A 26,693-nucleotide genomic window follows, 5' to 3' on the forward strand; every position below is an offset into this window, starting at 1 on the left:
CTACAACATGAAGAAGCAATAATACTTGGTTAAAAACCTTACCCTATGTAGAATCCAATGTTGATGTAAATATTCTAATCCTTGAAGAGTCATCAACATGTAGGCTTTGATGTGTGATGGTGTCAGCACAAGACTGTTATCTTTTATTATAACCTGTAAAGCAGGCATACAATATACAGGTAAGCTTTATTACTCCAAATGGACTCTACTATATAAAATCATTTACAGACATAAAATGGATTTATTCATAGAGGAGAATCTCAAGAGAGCTTGCCTAACTCTCCTTAGGAAGTACTGTCAGAACCTCCAATTATATGGTTAGGGAAAGTATCTTTGGTTTGGAAAGAAAGCAGTGCTTTATGTCCTACTGCTTTGTTTTTAGGCATCCATGTAGCAAACATCTGTTGTTTTCACTTGTCCCCAGATACATAGCCCCTTCTGACAACAGCATTCAACACTCCATCTGTTCCCAGCTTAGTCCACGTGGTTAAAACAGGACTGTGCACTACCTGTAGACTTCAGAGGTAGACACACGACCCAGGCATGGTCAGTCACCACACTACAGCCTGCTTTCCAGACTAGCTCAGGGATGGATAAGTGAGCCAAGCCAAGGCAAATATTGGTGCTAGAATCAAAGGGAACAAAGCACTTTCTTTCCTCAGGGATTATTAAACTCTAAGGACAGAAGCCTGCAAGTGCCTGAGCCACTATATTAAGAAATTCTACCCATGAACAAGGCAACAGAGAGAAAACACTGAGTTAAAGTGAAAGACTGTGTTACATTAGCATTATTTGTGAACTATGCTTCAAGTCAGTCAGTTTATTCCTAGACTTTTCGTTATATGAGATAAAAATTCACATTTTCTTTTTTTTAAATAGGTAAAATATACCCTTTTAATCTCACAGTTCTATGAATTTCAACAAACACATCCAGTTGTGTAACCACTACCATAATCAAGACATAGTTTCATAACCCCCTAAACTCTCCCCAGGCCATTCTCTACTCAATCCTCCCCTCGATTCACTACCCAGGCAACCACTGATCATTTTTGTTCCTTTAATTTTGCCTTTTCCAAAAAACCATACATGGAATCATATAATATCAATAGCTTTTTTTTTTTTTCGCGGTACGCGGGCCTCTCACTGTTGGGGCCTCTCCCATTGCGGAGCACAGGCCCTGGACACACAGGCTCAGCGGCCATGGCTCACGGGCCCAGCCGCTCCACGGCATGTGGGATCTTCCCGGACCAGGGCACAAACCTGTGTCCCCTGCATCGGCAGGCGGACTCTCAACCACTGCGCCACCAGGGAAGCCCAATATCAATAGCTTTTTGAGCCTGGCTTCTTTCGTTTAGTGTAATGTATTTGAGATTCACCTATACTGTTGCATATGTTAGTAGTTTGTTTCTTTTTATTCTCAAATAGTATTCCACTTTATGATTACACATTCACTTAATGAAAGCTATTTGGGTTGTTTCCAGTTTGGGTAGTGACAAATAAAGCTAAACATCTGTGTAGTCATATGTTTTTGTTTCTCTTGGATAAATAAATACGTAGAGGTAGTATTTACTAGATTGTACCTCAAGTGTATATTTAATTGTATAAGAAACTGCCTAACTGTTTTCCAAAGTGGCTGCATCACTTTGCATTCTCATCAGCAGTGTATGAGAATTCCACTTGTTCCACATCCTTGGAATGTCCATTACTGAGATTCAATTAATATTAATGAAAAGTATAAAATCTTATTTTTCTCAAAAAGAAACCTGGCTTTCAAAAGGATATTCTGTGATAATATCACAAAGAAGTTCCAAATCCTCCGAAGCCAAACACTCATTTTTCGAAAAAGGAATGTCAATAAGGTATTGGGAACTTGGTAGACACAATGCTATTGAAATCCAACTCTTGTATTTAACCCTGGGAATATGGCTAAATGATTCAGAAGATCTTTGACTTGAGAACACATCTAGATTTCAACAAAATTAAGCATTCTTTTGATTGCCAGTATCTTCAAAGGTAGAAAATAAACATTTAGATTCTCTTTTGATAAACAGAGAAAAAAATTCCTCCAGGAATTTTATTCTTACCTCTAGGTCAGTTTCCATAAAATCAAAGACAAGGCTAATATTAGATTTATGTCCAAAAGCATCAAGGAGCTGCAAAGCAAAATTAAAAAAAAATCAACATGTGATTCTCTATTAAACACTTGACAGTATTAAAGTAATTTTTAAAAAGTTAAACAAACATTTGGATTGTTGATAATTCTCTGTAAAGTTTAAATAATTTTATTAAATTTAATATTTATCCTTTTTTTGGGCTAGGAATTAGTACTTTGAAGCACAGGATACTAAACCTTACTATTAAAAACAAACTAACTACTTAACCTCTCCCTCCAAATTTTGGAGTTATAATAAAGATATGAATTAATGAAAACCTCATTTAAGTCTCCAATTTAGAAAAATTCCCAAACTTGGTACTTAAGAACATCCTACAAATAGCATCAGCAGCTATCATTCATTGAATGAGCGTGTTCTCTATGCCAGGCACTATCCCAGGTACTTTACGTGTATTCAGTCTCATAACAACACTATGAGGTAGGGACTATGGCACAGAGTTCAAGGGAACTTGCTAAAGGTCTTACACATGCTAGAGCTCTCTAGGCTTCAAAATGATCTCTGACAAAATCAGCCTGTATGCCAATATTTAATTTATTTCATCAGTTGTATAGTTTTTAAGACACTGCCTACAAGAACAATTAGGATAGAAAATAAATTTCAGCCTTTTTGCAAGGCTCATCTAGAACAACTTATCTTGCTGAGCCTTCAATCAACATCTACAACATTCAGGAAAGGCAGGGTCCCAAATCCCAGAAACAACTTAGATCATACTCACACCAATTATATTTGGATGACTTAGCTCCTGTAATAATTTTATCTCTCTTAAAGCTGTTCTATTTATACCTACATAAAAAGGCAAAGAAAAAAGTGAAAAATAATTCTGAAATCTCAAACCTTCTTGTAAACGTATTTTTTGGGAAAGGTCAGTCTGATGAAATAGCGATGACTATTCCTCAGGAAAAAAATAACAATTTTTATGACATATCTGTTTCCATTTTATATTGCTTTATTTTTAAAATAGCTTAGCACAGACTATGATAAATGGTGAAAAAAGTATTCATGTTATCTGTGAGATATCAGATCTGAAGACTGCTGGAACAACATGTACACAAGTGTGTAGCATATAGGTGAGAAGTTAATGGCTCCCTTCTCTTGCCTTATGAATATCAGTGGCAGATTCTTTAAGCTAACAGCAAACTAGTGATTATATACCATCTTGCCCAATGTGAAGGATGGAACTCAACATTTAAAATAAAATCTGGTACTAGTTATTACAGAGATGATGGATCCTTTATATAGGAACTATTTCTTGATGACTAAATAGGACTTAGCACTCTAGCAAATAAGGCTTTGGAAGAAGGGGTAAAAAAAATCTTTCCCCTCCATACATTTACTCTATAGTAAGCTTTGTATACTTCCATGAATCCGGAATTTTCAAAGTAATCAGAAGCTCAGAAGAAGAAGAAACAATGGCTTGTAACAACACCTAAAGCAGTAATGAAGACAGCAAGACAAGTCACTAATAACCTTGCTGTCTTCCATCTACTTAGGTGACTTGAATATTCTTCTGAACACCCAAATGGTGAAAATCACAAATATCCTATCTCTATCCTGAGTCTATCTTTACTCTTCTGGGACCCTGCAATAACTCTATCCAGAACCACTGTTAACTTTAATTAATACTTTGTTCTCTTCCTCACTGAGAATAAGAACCTTTCCTGTTCCGTCAGATTACATGAAATAAGTTACTCACCATCTTTAGCTTCTGATCTATGTCCAAGTTTGATCTGGCAGAGGAAAAAACAAACACATTAGAAATATGTTAAATTATTTAGACCAATACAAATATATAAACACTTCAAGGACTTCACTGGTGGCACAGTGCTTAAGAATCCACCTGCCAATGCAGGGTACACGGGTTTGAGCCCTGTTTCAGGAAGATCCCACAGGCCGTGGAGCAACTAAGCCCATGTGCCACAACTATTGAGCCTGCACTCTAGAGCCTGCGAGCCACAACTACTGAGCCCGAGTGCCACAACTACTGAAGCTCGCACACCTAGAGCCCGTGCTCCGCGACAAGAGAAGCCACTGCAATAAGAAGCCCACGTACCACAACAAAGAGTAGCCCCCGCTTGCCACAACTAGAGAAAGCCCCCTGCGCAGCAACAAAGACCCAAAGCAGCCAAAAATAAATTAATTAATTAAAATTTTAAAAATTTCTTTTAAAAAAAAATAGCAAAAATATGTAGCAACTCATATGTAGCTAGTATTAGTAGGCAAGAAGGGAGTGGGAATCATGAATCAGAAAGGCAAAATTAACAATATAAGAAAGGATCAAGTACCTATCATTCCTTTCCCCTTAAGTTTTGAATTACACATCTTTGTTAGATTAAATGAGGAACAAATAATTAAACGCATAGAGGCTAATAAACAAAAGGAGCACTTCAAGTTAGACTACTTCAGAGGAAATGCATAACACACAAAATAAGATGCTTAATGTGTCCAACAATATGCTCCCAGGGACCACATTTTCCAAAAAGAAAAATTACAAATTGAGACGGATATAGAAAATGGTTAAACTGTTGTTACTGTGAATAAGCACATCAAACTGCATTAACAGGTTCAGTCTTACACAAAACCAAGTACCAGGTTAAAGAACAAGAGCTAACTACTTTATACAATGACAATGTAACCAAGAATACAAAAAAAAAAAATCCTACTCCAGAAAATCAACTATTCTACTTTAAAAAGTATCCCCCACCTATATACTACAAATAGAACTTTTAATTTAAAGGTAGGCTATTTATTATAGCACCAAAAAATATAAGGCACTTAGGAATAAAGCCAACAAGAGATGTATGAAGCTTTCCATGAACACTATAAAGCACTCTTAAAATATGCTTAAGAAATGAGATCAAAATAAACATAGATAGCATGTTCATGGATAGGAAGACTCAATATCATAAATACGTCAAATATGTCAATTCTCTTTAATGGAACTAAATGTAAAGTACAAGAGCATTTTTCAAGGACATTGACAAATGGATTCTAAACTTTATATGGAAAAGTAAAGAGCTAAGAACAGATAATTTAAAACATTATTACATTTTCTAAACATAATAAAAAATAGACTAGTTTCATGAAGCCATCTACTTCATCACCCAGATTCAATAATTACCAATATTTTGCCATACTTACTTCATTCATTCATCCTCCCCTTTTTGCTGGCTACAATATACACTTTTTCAAGTCCCAGACTTCATGTTATTTCATCCCTATATACTTTAAGTAGGCACCTCTAAAATGTGGACATTTTCTTACATAACTATAATGCCATTCTCATACCTAACAAAATTAATAATAATGCCAGAGTAGCACATAATAACTAGTTCATATTCAAATTCTCCTGATCTGTTTCAAATTTCTCAACTGACCCATAGAGTAAGCGAAGATAATTTTGAAGAAAAATAGCTATGTGGGACTTACCAGACTTCAAGACTTTATAAGGCAATAGTAATTATAGGCTTATTGTATTGGAGCAGGGATGGGGGGAAAAAAGTCAACCAGTAAAAAAGAATAGTGTGCCCAGAAACAGATCCAAGTAGAAACTGGAACTTGGCATTACAACTCACCAGGAAAAGGACATACTATCAATAGTGTTGAGAGAGCTGGGGGAAAAATACTGGATCCCCATACTACACAACAAAGAAAATTTAATTCCAAATGGAATGAAGACCTAAATGTGAAAAGCAATACTTTAAAATTTTTAGACGAAAATATAGTAGAATTCTTTATAACCTGGAGGTAGGGAAGCACACAAAAAAGGGAACCAATAAAGGAAAAACATGGACAAATTTAACCAGATTAAAATTTTAAATATCTGTGCCTCAAAACATACCATAAATCAACTAAAAGTCCAGCCAAAGACTGGGAGATGATGATGGAAAAAATTTTTACATACTGAAGTATGGAGAAGTCATTCTGGCTTATACATGATTTAACAAACTTTTTGCTAACTAGAACAGCCTGTTTTGTGGTCTATCAAACACACATTGTACATCTGCTTTTAACCATTGAAAAAAAAAGGGTGCATTGTCCCCGAAGTAAAGAATGTCCATTTTGAAGATAGGGATAAATGCCTCCCTTCCAGGGACTTCAGTAGTAGTACTCCTTTGATGATAAGGCTCCCTTCCCGGGAGCCATGGCCATACTGACTCACTGTGTACTCGGTGACCTGTCTTCGGCTGATCTTTTTTTTTTCTTTTTTTGAAACTTTGAAGGAATGTACCCCTGTCATGCTTGATGTTTTCTGTTCTGACAAGATATAAATTATGCTGAAAACCATACTTCTTCAGAACAGTTCCTCAGAGCTATCTGACAGACTGTCTTCTGGACTATAATCCTCAGTTTGGCTTGAATAAATACTCTTCTATTCTTATTACAGATCAGTAATTTATTGTTTACAGCAACGAGGGTATCTCCAGTGCAAATTTCTGATAAAGGATCGGTATCCAGAATATATAAGAAATTCCCCACCAAATCAACAGGAAAGAAAAAAATGTAAGCAACCTAACAGAAAAAGTCTAAAAAGCCAATAAATCTAGGAAAAGATGATCAACCTCACTGGTAATCAGAGAAGTATTAATTGAAAAAACAACCATATACCATTTTCGATCCACCTAATTGACAACTGTTGTAAAGTCTGACAATACAAAGATGGTGAGAACGTGGTGGGAGGTTAAACTGATCCCACCATTTTGGAGAGCAATTTGACAACATATGGTGACATTGCTGCGTAGTCTCTATGCAGCAACAATTCATAATTGGTTTCAACTAAAGATACATTCTCTAGAGAAACTCACATATGTATAAGAATGTCTGTAGAAGGACTGTATAAAAGTAAAACATTTTAAAAAAAACAGCTTAAATGTTTATCAACAAGAGTTTGAATAGACCAATTTTAGTGTAGCCACATAATAGAATCTAATCACTGATGAGCATGAATAAACCAGATCTACATGTATCCAGCTGGAAGATTTCAGAAATAATACTGATTCAGAAAAACAAGTTGCAGAAGAATATTGCGTGCGTGCGTGCCTGTGTGTGTGTGTGTGTAGGGAGAGAAAGAGTTTAGAAGTATGCAACACTATATATTGTTGAGATACATAAAACAAATACTGAAAAATGAGAAAGGCTCCAAAAGGCTACCATAGGGGACTGGTTAAATAAACTGGGAACATAAATTCAATACAATTGTTTAAAAAGGATAAGGTAGATTAATGATGTCTTAAAAGTCCGAAATACAATAGGCAAAAGAATACAGAATACATAGCTTATTATCCCTTTTTTTGTAAAATTAAACATGTCAGTAAATGAGTGGGAGTAGAAATTGAGTGTTGGGAGAGGAAGGTGCACAAGCACCACATCTCCAATGTTTACAGTAGGAAGTATAGAAAATGTCTAAAACTAGGGAAAGCCACTCAAGAAATAATGATAAGCATACTATCTAAAGAAATGGATGTAAATAGCAGAGAAAACAGTTTTGGAGTTGAAAGTGATTGCTCCAAGGAGTGAAAACCAGGGGTAGAGGAGACAGGCATGCTTGGCCTAGTAACTGACTTTTTTTAAAAAAATATTTTGAGAAATAACTGGTTTAGTAGAAGGAGAAATATTTCTGCTTTTTTTTTTTTTTTTTTTTTTTTCTGTACGCGGGCCTCTCACTGCTGTGGCCTCTCCCGCTGCGGAGCACAGGCTCCGGACGCGCAGGCTCAGCGGCCATGGCTCACGGGCCCAGCCGCTCCGCGGCATGTGGGATCTTCCCGGACCGGGGCACGAACCCGCATCCCCTGCATTGGCAGGCGGACTCTCAACCACTGCGCCACCAGGGAAGCCCTCTGCTTTTTTTTTTGAGGTACAGTTTATGTATACTATTATATAAGTTTCATATGTATAACATAACGATTCACGATTTTTAAAGGTTATATATTCATTTATATAAAGGTTATATTCCATAAAACCACAAAGATGTACTATTTGAAATAAAAATTAAATGTAAAAGAATATTCCATTATGAGTCACTTTCAAGGGGTACAAGTCTATCACTGAGAAATAGGATGAATTCTAAATCCTAGTTTATGATAAAAGTAAGCAAACAAGAAAACCCACTAGGATTTTCAGAAAACCACAGAATTCAATGAGATTATACCAATTTGAAGAGACTATACCAGTCAAGTCAATACATTTTTAATGAGTGTCTGCAAATGTACCAGACCCAGTCCTAAATATAATTCAAGTGGTAGTAAACAGAAAATAAACTCATAGGTAAAAGACTTTAGATTTTGATAAACGCTATGAAATAATAATAGAGAAATATGCAAAGAACACCAGGTAAGAAGGGAGGCACACCTGTTTTAGCTAGAATGACCAGCAAAGGTGTGTATATACAGGAGATATTTGACTGAGATCTAAATGATAAGGAATCAGTCATGATTCCTGATTACATGATTACTCAAGTTTTAGAGTAAAAATATACTAACCAGAAGGCAGAGCAGCAAATGCAATGATACCAGGACTGGGATGAATTTAATGTATTCAAGGGACAGAAAGGTCAGTATGGCTAGAATAAAGTGAACCAGGGGTAGAATCAGAAAAATAACTTCAGAAAGAATTAACAAAGTTAAGGGTTTCACAAGGGAGTAGCTATGGCATTGGTTTATAGAACATAAACTGGAAAAGGAGATGAGACACGTCAGAAAAAGTAAAAAAGATAACAATGGCAGGAATGATTGTGGAAAGGAAGAGTGGGAAGCAGGTGTTAAGAGTATGAGAGGGATATGCTTCAAAGGAATTAGGGATTTTCAAGGAGAAAGATTCAAAGCAGCAACAGGAATAATAAGGAAGGTGGTCACCTAAGCCACCAACAGGCCTGAGGTGTGAAGAAACCAGCTTCTCTTGAGAAGGTTATTGATTTCCGTAGTATGGGAAAAGGCAGTCAACCTGGGAGCACGACACCTGGATCTAAAACCTGGCTCTAGCAATTACTATCTGTGACATCTTGATGAGTCACCTAATCTCTCTTAGCTTCAGCCACCTCAAGTGTAAAACAGAGATACTTTACCTACTTCATGGGCTCTTATGAGGATTAAATGAAAAAACGAGGGTGAAAGTGCTTGGTATATAGAGAGTTAACTAAATATGACCTTAGTTTCTTGAATGAATGCGAGTAAAAAAGCTACTGAAACCATTAAAAAAAAACCCGCACCACAGCAATGTCATTAATGCTGGCGAAAGCCTTTCATGGTAAACCTGTACTCAGGAAATAAATGCTGGCGAAAGCCTTTCATGGTAAACCTGTACTCAGGAAATACAGATATACAAAGTGGATTCAGGTGAGGCAGAAATACGGCCCTGGAAAGGTCAGGTGTTCTGAGGACCCAAGAGACGAGCAGTATTTGTCCCCTTTTCCAACGTCTGCGTTTATAGAACAAACATAACACACAGCTTCCTCTTCATTTCAATTTCAATGAATGCAACAAAACACAAGTTCAACCCGAGTTCCACGTTGGAACACAAGACACTAAGAAATTCTATTTTCTTTGAAAATGACCTAAGTAACTCCTCACGAGCAGAAAACGGTCAAGAGAAGTAAAACGGCCTGACACCGGCTCCCATATACACACATCTTCAAGGAGACTCAAGGAAAAACAAATTGCAACTCACTTTCTTAATGGCGACAATTTGGTTGGTGTTCTTGTCTCTGGCCTTGTAAACCGTGGCAAACTAGAGAGAAGAAGAGGAATAAAGTTAAGTTGGTGAGAGTTTTTTTGGTTTGTGTTTGCCTTTTTACTTTATTAGATTCGGGGAAGCAAGGAACCCAGGGTTCTTGGAAAAAACTCGCGGCGGCTTGAAACGTGGTGGGGCCGTCCACGTCTCGTTCCAGTCTATTCTTCGGAGAAGGCCGCTCAAGGTCTCATGTCCAGGGTGGACAGAGGGGCCGCAGGAGGGGTCTGGGCAGCCTCCCGCAAGCAGAACGAGTAGCGTGGCCCGTCCGCTGGCTTCCACGAGAAAACCCGCGACGGTGTGAGGCGGCCCGGCGTTCCCCGCTCAGGGCCCTCCGAGCCCCACCCGAGAATCTCACCTGTCCCTCGCCGAGGAAGTCCAGTTTTTCATAACGCTTTGCTCGCGACTTCACGTCCACAGCCATCTGTCACGCGGAGCTCGACTCCAACTGAAACGGTGGAGCGCTCGAGACAGCGAGAATTTAAAGCACCTTAAAGCCTCCCACAGCCACTTCCGCCCACTGAGCGCCGATGCTTCATTAGCTCCGCCCCCACTTCCGGGGTGGGCGGGGATGCTGTTAAGTAGGTCCGGCCAGAGCCCGCCCTAAGGGAGCGGCAAGAGGCAGGGCTGGAGGGCTCTTCTGCGCCCCACCCCGTCCTACCACGTGACCGCAGATTGTACCGGAAGCGGGGTTCTCTCGGTGGTGGCTGTGTCACCCTGTTACCGTTTTAACTTAGATACTTTCTTCACTACCGAAGACGGATCAGCGCTCTGATACGATGCTCTGTGTTCAGGATTTAATAGGTGTGTATGAGTGCGGAAGGCTCGGCCTTGTCTCTGATCTCGCTCTCTAGTTTTTGCTCAAGGGTGTCCTGTCACCATGGTTACTGTGGACGCCTAAGCCGACAATTTCAGGTTACTTAAGCGAGTGCCCAGTTCTTAAGGGCTGATCAAGAGGAATTCTTAGTCCTTTATGAAGAAGCACGTCTAGGCAAAGAAGTCCCAAGTCAACTGAACAATTTTGTGCTGTGGAACAGACTTCTGGCCATCAGTTTTCTACCCTGTAAGGTGGAACTTGTAGACTACATCATAGGTGGTTGCGAGGATTAAATGAAACTTGCACAAAGTTTAGACATAGCGCTCAATGGTTAACTGTGATCAGTACCCAACTTTGATTCTCATAAGTTTTCATACAAATCAATTAATTCATTTATTCAACGAATATATATTGAATGCTTACAATATGCCAGGCTCTGTTGCAGACTCTGAGAAATCAGCAGGGGAAAAACAAATATCAGTGCCTTCCAATGGGAGGAGATAATTAAAATACGCTATGATACATAGTGATAAGTGCTACAGAGATAATAAAGCTGGGAAAGGGGATAGATAGTAGGGTTTGTGATTTTAAATAGGGTGTTACCAGAAAGACATTACTGAAAAGCCACTGCAGAGTTTTGAGCAGACAAGTGATATCGGACTTAATGTTTTAAAACTCGCCCTTTGACTGTTGTGAGAGATTACACTGTAAACTTAGAGGGGCAAGGAAAACCAAGAAGGCCAGTTGAAGAATTATTGCAGGAATCCAGATGGTTGTATTGAGGGTACCAGTTTGGCTTCTAGCCAATACGACTTGCTGACAGACTGGACATGGGTTGTGGGGGAAGAAAAGGATAATTCTAAGGTTTTGAGCTGGAGCATTTGATGCTTCTAAGAGTGGAGAATCCTGATTTTCAGATTTAGGTTGAAGAAGGCAGCAGAATACAAAAACTCATAACTTACTCAAGACAATACAGTGTAAAGGCTGAGTCCTTACTCTGGATCTAGGCTACCTGCATATGAATACTGGCCCCACAACTATTCATTTACTAGGTTTATGATTTGGGCAAATTATTTAACCTTTCTGTTGCTAGTTTCTTCTGTTAATAGGACCTACTCACTGGGTTGCTGTAAGGCTTAAATGACTGCACACGTCAGAAACCCTTAGGATACTGTCTGACAGTGTGCAGTTTATGTTAGCCATCACATAACTATTACTGGTCACGTTCCAGCTCTTTGTCACTACTTGGGTCTTTATTGAGCACTGATATATTCATTAAGCAAAATTCTCCTATGTTGCAGAAAACATACCATCTCTACCACTTACACCTCTTAATTGTGGCAAGTCATACCTAGTGATATATGGTGTCACGTGACTTAGGTAATCGTTCCTTCTAAAAGATATCACTGTTAACGTAATCTAACCTCACTTGTAGTAGAAATAAGCTACATAGTGAGCTAAATTTGAGGCTTGAGGTTCCCAAGTGTGCCATGGCATATGAATTGATAATCACATTATACCATGCTGCTGACAAGTAAATTCCTATATTGGGACATTTTAAATAGGGTAACAAAGGCAATGTTTAAGTGATATTCTGGGTTCATTAGGGCACTGTATAAATATAAAATACCATTCAGCATCTGTATAGCATTTTACAGTTAAGAAAGCGCTTTCACACACCAGTAGTAGCCAGCTTCCAAGATGGCCCTAATGATTCTTGCCTTCTGGTATTAATGCACTTGTGTAGTTTACTCACACAATGAAACAGGCTGTTCTGTGTGACTAATAGAGTATTGCAGAAATGAATGTGTATAACTTGAGTCTAGATCATAAAGAGGTATTGCTGCTTCTGCCTGTACACTTGGATCATTTGCTCTGGAGGAATTCAGCCATCATGTCATGAATTCATTCAGGCAGCCCTGTGGAGAAGCCTAGGTGGAGGGGAACTGAGGCCTCCTGCCAACAGCCAGCATCAACCTGCCAGCTATGTGAGTGAGCTATCTTGGAGATGGATGGTCCAGCCCCAGTGAAACCTTCAGATAACTGCAGCCCCAGGTGGCATTGATTGCAACCTCATGAAAAACACTGAGCAGACCTGCCCTGCCAAGCTGCCCCAGAATTCCTGACCCAGAGAAACCATGAGCTATTAAGTGAGTGTTGTTTTCAGCCACTAAATTTGGGGGTGATTTGTTACAACATAGTAGACAATACACTAATTTGATCCTGCCTATCACATTGTATAGTACTGGAGAAAAAACTGCAAGTTGGACAAACTGAGCGATTTGCTAACGGTTACAGATACTTAACTGTTTAACTCCTAAATGAAAACACAAGCTATTTACTCTAAGTCAAGCCCAAATTCTTTCTATGACACCATCCTCCTTGGGAGCTCATCCTATGACAGCAATTCCCACGAACATCCTTTTGCCATACCTCTAGTCATAAATTCTGTAAAAGTGATATATTTTTTCATTGGAACTTTCATGGCAGCAGCTGTAGTAAAGGTGGTCCTCAGACGGTACCAGTATTGGGGTTTCTAACTGCTGGCCCACGACATTACTCAAGCCACTCTTCATTTCCTGCACCTACTCTGAGAGCAAAAAAATTGCCTTGGGCTTCCTTTTACTGAAATGAGAAAGCTAAGGAGAAAAAAGAGAATAGTGCTAGTTTTTAAGAAATTTTTCCAAGTATATTTTTGAAATAATAAAAAAGAAATCATGAGTCATGTATTTCTCATGAGTTACCAGAATAGCTCATTGCTAGCACCAAACTCCTGTTTCACATTCAAGTTGGGCAACATTTATACTAGGCCACAATACAGAATTTACAAGAAAAGCAGATCCACTCTGAAATAGTAAAAAAGAAAAAAAAGTATAAAGATTAATCCATACACAACTGGGCAAATACAAAAACGTACTCAACAATTCTACTGTGTCTATTACTCATGAGTTCCCCTAACTATTAGGGATGACTTCTTTAACGCATATTCTAGAAATCATTAAAGGTATAGAAGAGAATTTATTTCACTTTGTGAGGCTTTACTTTCACAATCATACATACCCTTGGCACAGGAAGAGCCTATTAAAATTCTGTAAATTGCCTTAATAAGGTGAATAGGTTGATTTTATGAGGCTTTTGGACAATGAAGTTTGAGAAAGTTTATGCTTGTCAGGATTTGTACACATGATCACAATCAAAACAGTAAAATAAACCAAAGAACAAGACTTTCTTAACACCCCTAAAAACATAGTAACTTAAAATTTCTGGTCAAATGTTATTCCTATGCTATATTCATTTTGATCTCTTATTCTCCATTTGATACTGACATTTTTTTCTGAACACAGGTTACATAATCTTTTGTGTTAACTCCCTAGTCTTAATACCACAAAGGCATCTGTTTTACCATGGCTGTATTTTTATTATTTAGAGTACGATATGCTTATTGAGCCAGTTATTCTCCAGTAACGTTGTGAATGCAAAAACACTGAGAGAATTAAGAACAAATAATGGAGTCATTATTTCACTGATCCTTATCCAATTCCAGGAAAATTACTTCCAGAAAGCTTCAATTCTGCCGGATATATTCTTTCCATGTTTAAACAGAAACTGAAAGAGAAGTGAAATTATGGTAAACCTATGATTGTTCACTAGACATTGTGTACTTTTAATAGTTCAACACTGTAATGCTTGATAATTTGATTATCTGAGTAAATTAATAGGCTAACATTTAAAAATGTATACTTTAATAAGTATAAAGTATATAAACAATCAGGTAAGCTTGTGGAGAAGCTGACCAAGATACATAAATTAGGAGATACAAGTGTCCTAAATTTTCTATACTTTTTTTTTTTACAGAAATTTTATTAAAGTTGTTTAATGTACAATTTCTCATTTGTCATTCTGGAAGTCCTTCACTGTAAAGACTCTTCTTTGTCTGATTAAACAAACAGCAGCCACATTGTCAGTGATTATTCTGGACCTCCACGCTGAAAAGGAAGTAATAAAGCAATAAGATTAGGTGTTTCATTTACAAAGAAATGTTTTCATGGCCACTATACAAATTTGAAACATTTTAATCAAATGATCTTTAGGTTTTAAAAACAATTTCAGATTTTTCATAGCTTTGGGGCACTCCTATCAATGTTATAAAGAATTTCAGATCTGAAGAGGACTCAAGGTTGACGTAGATCAATGGTCCTCAAATTTCTTGGTCCTTTACACTCTAAAAAATCAATGAGGGGGCTTCCCTGGAGGCGCAGTGGTTAAGAATCTGCCTGCCGATGCAGGGGACACAGGTTCGAGCCCTGGTCCGGGAAGATCACACATGCCGCAAAGCAACTAAGCCCATGCACCATGACTGCCCAGCCTGTGCTCTAGAGCCCGCAAGCCACAACTACAGAGTCCATGTGCCACAACTACTGAAGCCTGCGTGACTAGAGCCCGTGCTCTGCAACAAGAGAAGCCACCTCAATGAGAAGCACATGCACCGCAACAAAGAGTAGCCCCCGCTTGCCGCAACTAGAGAAAGCCCACGCACAGCAACGAAGACCCAACGCAGAGAAAAGTAAATTAATTTAAAAAAAATTAATGAGGACCCTAAAGAGCTTTTTTCCATGGGGTATATATATTTTGCTATTTACCATACTATACTTCTACACATATATTCCTTCATGCACATTTACTGGGGGCTCGAACATCGTTTATTTCTCATAGTCCAGGGCTACATGACCATCCCTGTCTTAGCTATGGACACACCTTGACAAGACAATGGGAAGAACATGGAAATCAGCAATATGAAACTCCAAAGCCAATAACGTTGAGGTGTTTTCCACAGTATTGGGATAAAGAGCAACAACGTACTTGGATAAATTCAATTTCTTCTTGAGATACAAGTTTCCTTCTGTACTTCTGAGGTAAAGTTTTTATTAACTCTGCAGTGTCTGGTGGACCCGGATGCATCAGCCAGTCTGGCGATTTACTTCCCTTAGAATGCTGTGAAATTGAAGAAGAGTGAGACGGTAGTCCTGCTGATCTCAGAACTTCTGACACTGAAATTAAAAAAAAAAAATAGAGGAATTGTTCAGTGTCTTAAAATACTATTTTGAATTATCTATCATTAAATAATCAAGTTATTCTTTTTTTTTTTGCGGTACGCGGGCCTCTCACTGTTGTGGTCTCTCCTGTTGCGGAGCACAGGCTCCGGACGCACAGGCTCAGCGGCCATGGCTCACGGGCCCAGCCGCTCCACGGCATGTGGGATCTTCCCGGACCGGGGCAGGAACCCGCGTCCCCCCAATCCGCAGGCAGACCCCCAACCACTGCGCCACCAGGGAAGCCCTCAAAGTTATTCTTAAAATGATAAGTATTACAATCCAAGAGATAAGTATTGTAGAGTAACTTCGTTGGGTAGCTATATATAGTTTCATAAAGTTCTTTTTAAAGCAAATGAGGTAGTTTTAAGTGAATGAATTACTAAATTGAAGAGTAAGTTCATAAAATAATGAAATTTCTAGGTAGTGGAGTTCAACCCGTATGGATAACTTACATTACTTAAATTTTGTCATATGGTAGAGATTACAGGTAATACCATACAATGGAGAATAAGAAAGTTGGTAAATGCAGATGAGATTTGTTTTCTCCATACTTGTTTGTCACCTATATCTTAATTTTTCAAGAGTTACAATAAGTTAAAAATATCCATACAAAATTTGTTAAAATTCTCCCTGAATTAAATGTCAAGTATCTTATAATTAAAGACAGCTGACAGAGCAGTAAGAGAAAAACAGAACTTGTTCAGAATCTTCAGTTACTGTAATAGGCAATGATTGTTAAGTTCTAAGGCAATCCAAGAAATATTTACTGCCTCAATGAACAGATAAATCAGTGAATGAAAGAAAAGGTTAGCTGGGAGAGAAATATAGGAATGGTGGTTATTCATCATAATCTCTGCAAATATAAGCATGGGACATTCTTCTGAAGGACAGAAGGTGGAACAAAAATTCCCATATATAAACACAGTATCATTAAAAATTCATAAATACCTACTGTCAAGTTACTACTTTTTTACAAGGAGGTAATAGAAAGTTAGTTAATGCAACCTAACATACCATTGTGATCTAAGCTACCATTGTCTACCGGATTCTAAAATGAGAAATATTGTGTATAATAGAATATTCATGTATAAATCTGCATGTACATATCTTTTTAGTATAAATAAACTACAGCTTACCATTGGGTTTAGGATTGTCTCTTCTGTCAGGGAACCTTATTAATGGAGTATGTGGCTTGACTACCTAAAGGAAAAATAAAATGCATGAAAAAGAAATGAAGCACTAAAATAACCTCATTTACTACATAAGAAATAATCTAATGAACCTCACAAGCAGATGCTTTTGTTAAAATAAAATAACTTAGTACCTGACAGCAACTTTAAATTTTACTATTTTAAATTTTACTCTTTCCCAACAAGGACAGCTAGTCTATAAACTATTATCTGATATTCATAAGAACTTTGTACTTTATACATCACAAGATATTTTACTGTACTGCCTACTGACCTCAAAACAACCCTATAAGGTGACAAGGATTTTATGTTGCATGACTTCTAAATCACCCTGCTGATTGGTAAGAATTGCAAGTTTCCTGACTTGTATTGAGTGTTGTTTCTCTACTATGTTAATACCTAGTGGTTTAGATAGAATAGGATAAAAAGCATATTGAAAATTAGGTAATCAAAAGAATACTTTTTCTGACTACAAAAGTAACCCATGTTCTGTGTAAAAAATTTGGAAAAAACACAGAAAAGCACAAAGAAGAAAACACCATCTATAAGCCAAAACCCACATAAAATAGATTTAAACATTTGATAGCCCTTGACTTCAGCCTTTTTCCTATACCCATAGAAATACATGTATTTAGAACACTATTTTTAATAAGATATTTGAAGAGTATTAATGTTTTATCCCTAAAATTCCAGTTAATGCTACAGAGGAGCTTAAGCAGAACTTTCAGTATGAAATCTTCTGAATATATATAAAATGCTGAGACTCTAATAAACAGAGTACTATTTTTTACTAACGTAATCTATAAGTTGCTGTGTAACTAGTGAGACAGGTGTGTGTTTATCTGCAATATATTTGTATATATGTACTACACATTACACATTTTACATGAGTACAGAAGCAAATAGGCTTGTAGGGATGGGTCTGAAAACTAACCACCATAATTCTGCTCCTGTGAGAAAATGCTGGAAGATAGTTGTCTCCCTAAGCATTAAAGCATGTTCACATCTTTCGTGTTAAAAAACAAACCTTCTCACTCCACGTAGTACCTGTTTCTTTTCATAGCCAGGCTTCTTGAAAGAGTGTTCTTTCCTTCCTATAGTCCTAAGCTTTTCAGGATAAACTTCAAACTCGCATTTGGCACACACAGGCCCATCATGATCAGGTCTCTCCCTACCTCTCTAGCCTCATTCCCCACCACTGTACCTTTCACTCCAGGTATTCTGAAGTACTTTTCATTTCCCTAACTCCTCATACCATTTCCATCCCCATTCAATCTACAGCTTGTGTGCTCTGCCACGAATCTCTCCCAGGTCCCACCCCGCTTCCATGCCTCCACTTTCATCTGACTGCTTATCTTTGAAAACAGCTCAACTGTCACTCCTCTCTAAGAAGATTCCCGATTCCTAAATCTGATTTAAAAACTCCTCCTGTGTTTCCACAGCAACCTGAACATCCTAAGAATATTGTGTAGAGGACAGTAAATGAGCCAATGATTACAGGAGAGCAAAGCTCCTGGAAAGGCAGAGATGGAAAATTAAGTACTTCTGCAGAAGTAGCCAGTACATAGTAAATGCTCAGCAAACATCTGACAAATGAGTGAATAGACCATTTGTAGGTAAGGGCTAACTGTATAGGTATGTAAGTATGTATACACACACTTAAACAAATGTACATACACCAGAGAGAAAGAATCCATTTCAACATTGCTTTTGTACACTTAAAAATATGGTTGGGCTTCCCTGGTGGCGCAGTGGTTGGGAGTCTGCCTGCCGATGCAGGGGACGCGGGTTCGTGCCCTAGTCCGGGAGGATCCCACATGCCACGGAGCGGCTGGGCCTGTGGGCCATGGCCGCTGGGCCTGCGCGTCCGGAGCCTGTGCTCCGCAGCGGGAGAGGCCACAACAGTGAGAGGCCCGCGTGCCGGAAAAAAAAAAAAAAAAAAAAAAAAAAAGGTAATATGCCCATATAGATTAAATTCCCACAGCTTGGTATCCCCCCTTTTTAAGAGAAAATTTTAAAAATACATAAAAGTAGACAGAGTAGTATAATAAACCCTGATAAACACATCACACAATTTCAACAGTAATCAATCTTATTTCATCAACCCTTCCCCCATTAAACAAATCCCAGTCATCTCATCTCATCTGTTAATACCATCTACATGTATCATGTAACAGAAAAGGATTTGGTTAAACCATAGTCCCAATACTTTTCCCACACTTAACAAAAATAATTCTTTAATATCATCTATTATTTAGCTATGCTCAAATTTTCCTGTCTCAAAATTGTCTTTTTTAAACTCTAAATGTAAATACAAAGAGAAACAAATAAGTCTGTCAATTAGTTGACCAGCTTATAACTAAGGAAAAAAAAGGAGCTAATCCAAATAACTTTCATAGTGCTTGGACTATATACCTTCAGTCTAAAGACAAAAAGAAATACAAAGAAATCTTGAACTTTTTACTTAGTAGGTTGGTTGTATAGATATAGCTATACATTTTGTATATATTGTAGGACTAAGCAAATGAGTATATACATATATTGATGTTTGTGGAAGGCAGGGATTTCCCTGTGAGAGAAAGAACATATAAATATGGGATGAGGGAAGGCAAGGAAGAATACTGTAGTGTTAAGACTGGAATCTGAGGGAATCAGTAGGAAGTCAGGATAAATGCCATGAGTTTATTCAACCAGCCCCCTGTTAATTTGGGTTGTTAATTTGAGTCGTTTCCAATCTTCTTCCAGTTCTCATATACCACTGGGCACACCCCCACTCACCCCAGCCCCTAGCCTTCCTCACTGTGGACATCTCCCACCAGAGTATTCTATTTGTTACAAATGATGAAACTATATTAACACGTCATTATCACCCAAAGTTTTACATTAGAGTTCATTCTTGGTGTTGTACGTTCTATGGGTTTTGACAAATGTACAATGACATATTCACTATTATAGCATCTTCTGTGTTCTGCCTACTCATCCCTTCATTCCCCAATCTCTGGCAACCACTGATCTGTTTACTGTCTCCACAGTTTTGCCTTTTCCAGAATGTCATGCAGATGGAATCATACAGCATGTAGCCTTTTCAGATTGGCTTCTTTCATTTAGTAACATGCATGTATGTTTCTTCCATGATTTTTCCTGGCTTGGTAGCTTGTTTCTTTTTGAAATAACATTATAAATTATATTTGTATAATATACAAATATATAATTATATAATAATATAATATTACAATAATATAATTTGGGTTGAGTAATATTACATTATCTGGATGTACCACAGTTTATTTATCCATTCACCTACTGAAAGACATCTTGGTTGTTTCCAAGTTTTGGCAATTATAAATGAAGCTGCTATAAACATCCATGTGCAGGTTTTTGTTCGGACGTAAGTTTTCAATTCATTTGGGTAAAAGTGCGATTGTTCAACCATATGGTAAAAGTATGTTTAGTTGTGTAAGAAACTGCCAAACTGCCTCCCGAAGTGGCTGTGGCACTTTGCATTCTCAACAGCAGTGAATGAGAGTTCCCATTGCTCCACCTCCTTGTCAGCATTTGGTGGTGTCAGTATTCTGGGTTTCAGCCATTCTAATAGGTATATAGAGGTGTCTTACTGTTGTTTTAATTTGCAATTAATTCCCTAATGACTATGATGTTGAACATCTTTTCATATCATTGTCATCTGTATATCTTCTTTGATGAGGTGTTTGTTCAGCTCTTTTGCCCATTTTTTAGTCAGGCTGTTTTCATTGTTGACTTTCTTTTTTTTTCTTTTTTTTTTTTTTTTTCCGGTACGCGGGCCTCTCACTATTGAGGCCTCTCCCATTGCGGAGCACAGGCTCTGGACGCACAGGCTCAGAGGCCATGGCTCACAGGCCCAGCCGCTCCGTGGCATGTGGGATCTTCCCGGACCGGGGCACGATCCCGTGTCCCCTGCATCGGCAGGCGGACTCTCAACCACTGCGCCACCAGGGAAGCCCCATTTTTTAAAATATAAATTTATTTATTATTTTTGGCTGCGTTGGGCCTTCGTTGGTGTGCGGGCTTCCTCTAGTTGCAGGTGAGCGTGGACTCCTCATTGCGGTGGCTTCTCTTGTTGCGGAGCACGTGCTCTAGGGCGTATGAGCTTCAGTAGTTGTGGATTGTGGGCTCTAGAGCACAGGCTCAGTAGCTGTGGTGCATGGGCTTAGTTCCTCCATGGCATGTGGGATCTTCCCAGACCAGGGCTCGAACCTGTGTCCCCTGCATTGGCAGGCAGATTCTTAACCACTGTGCCACCAGGGAACTTTTAAGAGTTCTTTATATATCTTGAATAACATCCTTTATTAGATATTCTTTTTGCAAATATTTTCTCCCAATCTGTGGCTTGTCTTATCATTCTCTTCAGTGTCTTTTGCAGACCAGAAATTTTTAATTTTAATGACATCCAGTTTATCAATTATTTCTTTCATGGATTGTGCATTTGGTGTTGTATTTAAAAAGTCACTGCCAAACCCAAGATCATCTAAGTTTTCTTCTCTGTTATCTTCTAGAAGTTTTATAGTTTTTCACTTTACATATAGGCCTATGATCCATTCTGAGTTAATTTTTGTGAAAGGTATAACGTCTGTGTCTAGATTCATGTTTTGCAAGTGGATGTCTAGTTGTTCCAGCAACATTTATTGAAAAGACTATCTTTTCTCTATTGTATTGCCTTTGCTTCTTTGTCAAAGATCAGTTGACTATCCTGTTATTTCTACCTTTCTAAGTCTCTTAGTTTTAGCTGTGCCTCATATATAGCATAGCATTGAATATTCATTTGTTGGCCAATATGAGAATACTTTTAAAAGGGCAGTTACACCATTTGAATTTATAGATATAACTCACAAGTTTGGTGTATTTTCTGTCATATCATTATATGATTATTTAAATATAAAGTGCTTTGTCATATGATCTTTTTCTTTGCTTTCATTTGTGGGGTTTGTTGTTTTGTTTTTTGGTATTTGGAAAGATTTGTACTTTTGTATGTTTATGTTATGTTGCTACCTTTAGATAATACTCTTAGTTGCCCGTTTCTGAGATACTATCTATTGGTTCACTATTATGAGAAAGAATGAAAGTAGTTGATGGTAATCTCTTCTCTGCCTTCCCTCCCCATCTTTTACTACCAATTAATAACCAGAGGCAATTAGCAAGTTTATTCTACCTTCTGTATACTCTTCCCCTTATTCCCTCCATTTTAAAAGTTTTATTAGATCTATACTGTCAAAAAAAATAATATTACCAACAAGTCTTTCTCCCTTATCTGCATTATTTAGTCTTAGTTCTATAGTTAAATACATTCAGTGCCTACATCCAGTTCCTATATTAAAACAGCCACAAGTACAAATAAGTATTTCTTAGTTGTCTGAAGCTCATTCTCTGTGAGAGCTGTAAGAAGAGCTTCAGGGAACAATATTCCCTGAGTTATTAAAGGTTAAGAAGAGTTTGTGGCCTTTACACTTGAAGGTCAATGTAGCTAGATAAAGCTTTGGTTCACATTTTCTTTAACTACCTTAAATATGTTATCCACATGTTTTCCTTAATGAAGTATTATTGTTGAAAACTCTGATAACTTCCATTCTCTTTTAAGTGCTTGGTCTTGTCGCTTGTATCACCAAATAATTTTTTCTTTAAAATTTAATGATTTTACTAGAATATACTCATTAATCAAACATACTGGATCAAATCTACAAGGTATAACTTTAAGTTTTCTTTTGTAACAGGAAAGTTTTATTAAATTATAGGTTTTGAGACTTGGTCAACTCTATCTACTGTCACTTTTTCATAGACTACTTATTATACAAAAGTTGCATCGTCTTGTCTTTATCGTCTCATCTTTATCGTCTCTATGATTTTCTCTGAAACCCTTTCACCTTTTTTCATTATCAGTGATTTCTTTTGGATATTATTCTATTAAGGAATCCACTTCTATGATTCATGAAGCCCAGGCAGAGTTAACAGTGATGAGTTCTGGAGGTAACACTCCACTCTGGACTTTCTGGTTATAACCACCATCTCCTCTCTCTACCTCAACTGAAAACCGAGCCTCATGAGGCCTCAATCCCTGCCCTCCTGTTCGTGGAAGATGCCAAAGCCAACTATGTAAGAGGCTTTTTTAGAGGAGAAGACAACTCTTGTCTTCCCAGAAGACAAACCCTCTACTTTGCTTTATAAGGCAGATAGCAACCCCAAACTGCAGACAGGCTGGGACCTGCCTAGGCCTCAATCATTATCTGTGACTTTTAAAAAAAATCATTTTTCTCCTTTCCTCCACTATTTCCTTTAGCAAAACTTCCAAGTTGCCTATTGACCTTCATATTCTTTCCAGTTTAGCATCTATTCCTGAAAGGTTCTTTTCTTTTACTCTTAATTCTTTACTGAGTTCAGAACTGTACCATCCCTAAAATCTTAATCTAAAATCTAAACTCAACTACAACCTTTTAACTTACAACTCTCTTCTCTGTTATTTCCCACCATCAGTTCCAGCAAGCCCTTCATTTCCTTTATCGTTCCCTTTTCTCCCAGTCAATTGGTTCCATCCTGACTTTACTTCCTTTCTCATCTAGCCTAGAACCTACAGTCCATTCAAAAACCTCTTAGCACTCTCAACTGCCTTGCTGGAGGTTTATTTTCACCTCACCTGTAAAGCTCAAACCCTGAATTAATCCAACCACTTATCTTCTTCCCCTGTGTCTCATGCAGCCAAACGATTTCCTGAATGATGAACTATCTCCTTTCTACTATTGCATCATCCCAAACATATCAAATATATACTGCTTGGCATTTATTTTATTATTATTATTTTTAAATAAATTTATTTATGTATTTATTTTTGGCTGCGTTGGGTCTTCGTTGTTGCACGCGGAATTTCTCTAGTTGTGTTGAGTGGAGCTACTCTTCGTTGTGGTGCGTGGGCTCCTCATTGCGGTGGCTTCTCTTGTTGCGGAGCATGGGCTCTAGGCACACGGGCTTCAGTAGTTGTGGCACACGGGCTTCAGTAGTTGTGGCACACGGGCTCAGTAGTTGTGGCTCAGGGGCTGTAGAGAGCAGGCTCAGTAGTTGTGGCGCACAGGCTTAGTTGCTCCGCAGCATGTGGGATCTCCCTGGACCAGGGCTTGAACCTGTGTCCCCTGCACTGGCAGGCAGATTCTTAGCCACTGCACCGCCAGGGAAGCCCCTGCTTGGCATTTAGCAGGCATTTAATGAACACTTATAAATTACTCTTCTAAAATTACTTCTGAATACCCTGTGGTCCAGCCAAATCCCTCTACTTAATGGTGACACTATGCTTTGTGAATTCCTATCAGTTTGTGCCAGCCTGTTGAAATACTACTCTTTCTTAAAGACACCAATCAACAGCCAAATTCTAAGCTCTGTGGAGGCACCATGTATTGTCTTGGCACTGCAGTCTCAGCACTGAGTATAGGCCTGGCACAGAAGTACTCAATACATTTTGCTAATGTTAACATGTAATTATTACATAATGTCAGCACATACTGCTTTGTATTATGAACCTGAATACAAGTCTTTGCAGCTTTGTTAAAAGGAGACAGACCATTTCTTACTGTATATCTCACAGCATCTTTTTTATTGTTGTTGCATATATCAATAGTAAGTTCTTTATTATTGCTGTGTACTGTTCCATTTTAACAAATCTACCACACCTTATCTTGCTAATGGACATTTGGATAATTTCTGGTTTAGGGGTTATTATTAATAAAGCAACTATGAACATTTTTATATAGTTTTTTAAATAGGTATATGCACTCATTTCTCTGAGATATAAACCTATGAGAAAAACTGCTTGGACATAGGGTAGGTATGTTTAACTAGTATTAGAGGCCCACAAAAGTTTTTCAAAGTGACTGTACCATTTTATATTCCCACTAGCATTGTATGAGTTTCAGATGCTTCATGTTCTCATCACCACTTGGTATTGTCAGTCTTTTTAATAATTTTGGTGGGTGTGGTAGTACTTCCTGGTTTTAATTTGCATTTTCCTGGCAAATAATGATGTTGAGTATCTTTTCACTGGCTTAGTGCTCATTTGAATATCTTGCTTTGTGCAATATCTAGTTTTTCTTACCCATTTTAAAAACTGGGCTATATATTATGGACATATATAATTATCTATTATGGATACCAGTCCTTTGTCGGACGTTCTCCTGTCCTCACAGCACCTTTAACGCTCAATAACTACCCGTTGAATGAATATGTGAGGATCATTCGTTGCAATGGGAGCAAAGACTGGGATCTAGGATTCTCTTTCAGAGCGAAATAACTTTAAGAAAAGGTCTTTTAAGAGATGTGCAAAGGGAAATGCACTTCTCGTGTCAAAGTTAAAAGGTAATTGTACAATAATATACTTTAAAAGTTGAAAAAAACTCGTGTAAAGCAACCACAAAAGTGGAGATTGTCGCCCATTATATACCAATTTTACCTCTCCTATTTAAGCTAGAGGTCACAGCTGGAGAAGCAAAAACAAAAGCTGTCAGGAGTTAGTAACTGATGTGTGGATTAACAATAAAGTTCCTCTAGCGCCAATCTAAATTCAGGGGAAAAAAGCTTAGGAAACCAACACTAAGACATATATTACAGATAAACTTAAATATGTATTTTTTCCATTCTCCCCCATCCAGCCTGTAACCAGACGCTGGTTGGTGGGGGAGAACCCGCCTCCGGCGAAGATGCAGCCCGCGGGGCCAGTTCTCTGGCCATTCCCAAGACCTTGAAGGGACACCAGGTCAGAAGCAGGGTTCGCTTCCTTTCACTAACCGCTACCGCCTTCCTTCCGATTGGCTGATCCGCGACAACACAGACAATACTGGTCGCTGATTGGCCAGGATATTGCCAGGACAGCCAAGCTGCAGATTCCTAACAGGCTAACGAGGTCCCGGTGGAGGGCAGTCCAGGGACTTCGGAACAGCTATGTGCCTACCTGCTGAGATGCACTCCCGCGGCCTGGCTCGAACCCTCAGCTGCGGTCCCCGGCTCACTGCCCGACCCAACGAGCTCAAGGTCCAATTCTCACATTCACCCCGGGAAGCCGCTGCTGGCCCTATGCAGGGCCGTGGTCACCGCGCAGTCTCCACCACCGCCTTTCCTCCCCAGCGCCGGTGCTAGAGTCAGCACCATCCCTACTGCCTACGGCGCGGAAAGGCAACCGAGTCTCCTTACCTGAACGACCCTGCTGGCAGACGCCATCTTGCTGCCCATCATGACCCCCGAGAGGGGCAGCTTCCGGGGCCCTGGCTAGCAGCGGCTATAACAGGAGTCCTGGGCGGCTGGGGGCGGGCTCTACCTGTGACGTCACGGAGGAGGAGCGGGCGCTCGGGAGAGACCCTCCTCCACTGCGGAGCTAGCCCCACCCACTTGTGCCTGAACCGCCCCTCCTCTCTTCCTGCCTGGGAACTGACCCAGGTGTTTCCCATTGCTTCGTTTTGCAGACGAAGGTTTGTGGTATTGTATTTATTTCGTTCACCGGCCTATGAGTGACCTGGGACCATTTCTTCTCCAGATAGGCAGTTTCCAGTTTCAGTGTAGTCCAAAATTTAATCTGAAACCAAATAAGTAATATAAATTCTTGTGGCTTCCTAAAACGAACAATCTCGTTAAAGTTTAGGAGTAAGAAGCAAGCTCAGAAAGAGTGGTCAGTTCCGGGTCTATACAAGGCCACCTC

The 26,693-nt window shown here is 38.7% G+C and overlaps 2 protein-coding genes across 3 annotated transcripts in view; both read right to left on the reverse strand.

Moving 5' to 3' along the window:
- Nucleotides 1-10,446, reverse strand: part of CDK7 (cyclin dependent kinase 7) — a 28,011-nt gene extending 17,565 nt beyond the window's left edge. The window contains exons 1-6 of one of the 2 annotated variants that reach the window (XM_004270774.4): nt 10,252-10,446; nt 9,834-9,893; nt 3,868-3,901; nt 2,890-2,957; nt 2,085-2,153; nt 43-153 (exon numbers count right to left, since the gene is read on the reverse strand). In XM_004270774.4, coding sequence (XP_004270822.1) covers nt 43-153; nt 2,085-2,153; nt 2,890-2,957; nt 3,868-3,901; nt 9,834-9,893; nt 10,252-10,317 — 408 coding nt within the window. In that variant the 5' untranslated portion in view covers nt 10,318-10,446. The remainder of the gene's footprint in view (nt 1-42; nt 154-2,084; nt 2,154-2,889; nt 2,958-3,867; nt 3,902-9,833; nt 9,894-10,251) is intronic. The other variant, XM_033429946.2, reaches the window with a different exon arrangement.
- Nucleotides 10,447-13,853: 3,407 nt separating this feature from the next.
- MRPS36 (mitochondrial ribosomal protein S36) lies at nt 13,854-26,325 on the reverse strand. Its single transcript, XM_004270773.4, has 4 exons — nt 26,192-26,325; nt 16,940-17,003; nt 15,571-15,758; nt 13,854-14,696 (listed from the first exon to the last, which is right to left on the reverse strand). The coding sequence occupies exons 1-4, from the start codon at nt 26,231-26,233 to the stop codon at nt 14,679-14,681; spliced, it is 312 nt and encodes a 103-aa protein (XP_004270821.1). The 5' UTR covers nt 26,234-26,325; the 3' UTR covers nt 13,854-14,678.
- Nucleotides 26,326-26,693: the final 368 nt, after the last annotated feature.

This window comes from Orcinus orca, chromosome 3, assembly GCF_937001465.1.
Source record: "Orcinus orca chromosome 3, mOrcOrc1.1, whole genome shotgun sequence".
Lineage (NCBI taxonomy): Eukaryota > Metazoa > Chordata > Mammalia > Artiodactyla > Delphinidae > Orcinus > Orcinus orca.

Coding starts and splice junctions, on each gene's coding strand:
- MRPS36 (XM_004270773.4), bottom strand. CDS start 26,233: ATGATGGGCAGCAAGATGGCGTCTGCCAGCAGGGTCGTTCAG. Junction 17,004..26,191: donor CTGCCAGCAGGGTCGTTCAG/GTAAGGAGACTC, acceptor TTTTTCCTTTAG/GTAGTCAAGCCACATACTCC. Junction 15,759..16,939: donor AGACAATCCTAAACCCAATG/GTAAGCTGTAGT, acceptor TTTTAATTTCAG/TGTCAGAAGTTCTGAGATCA.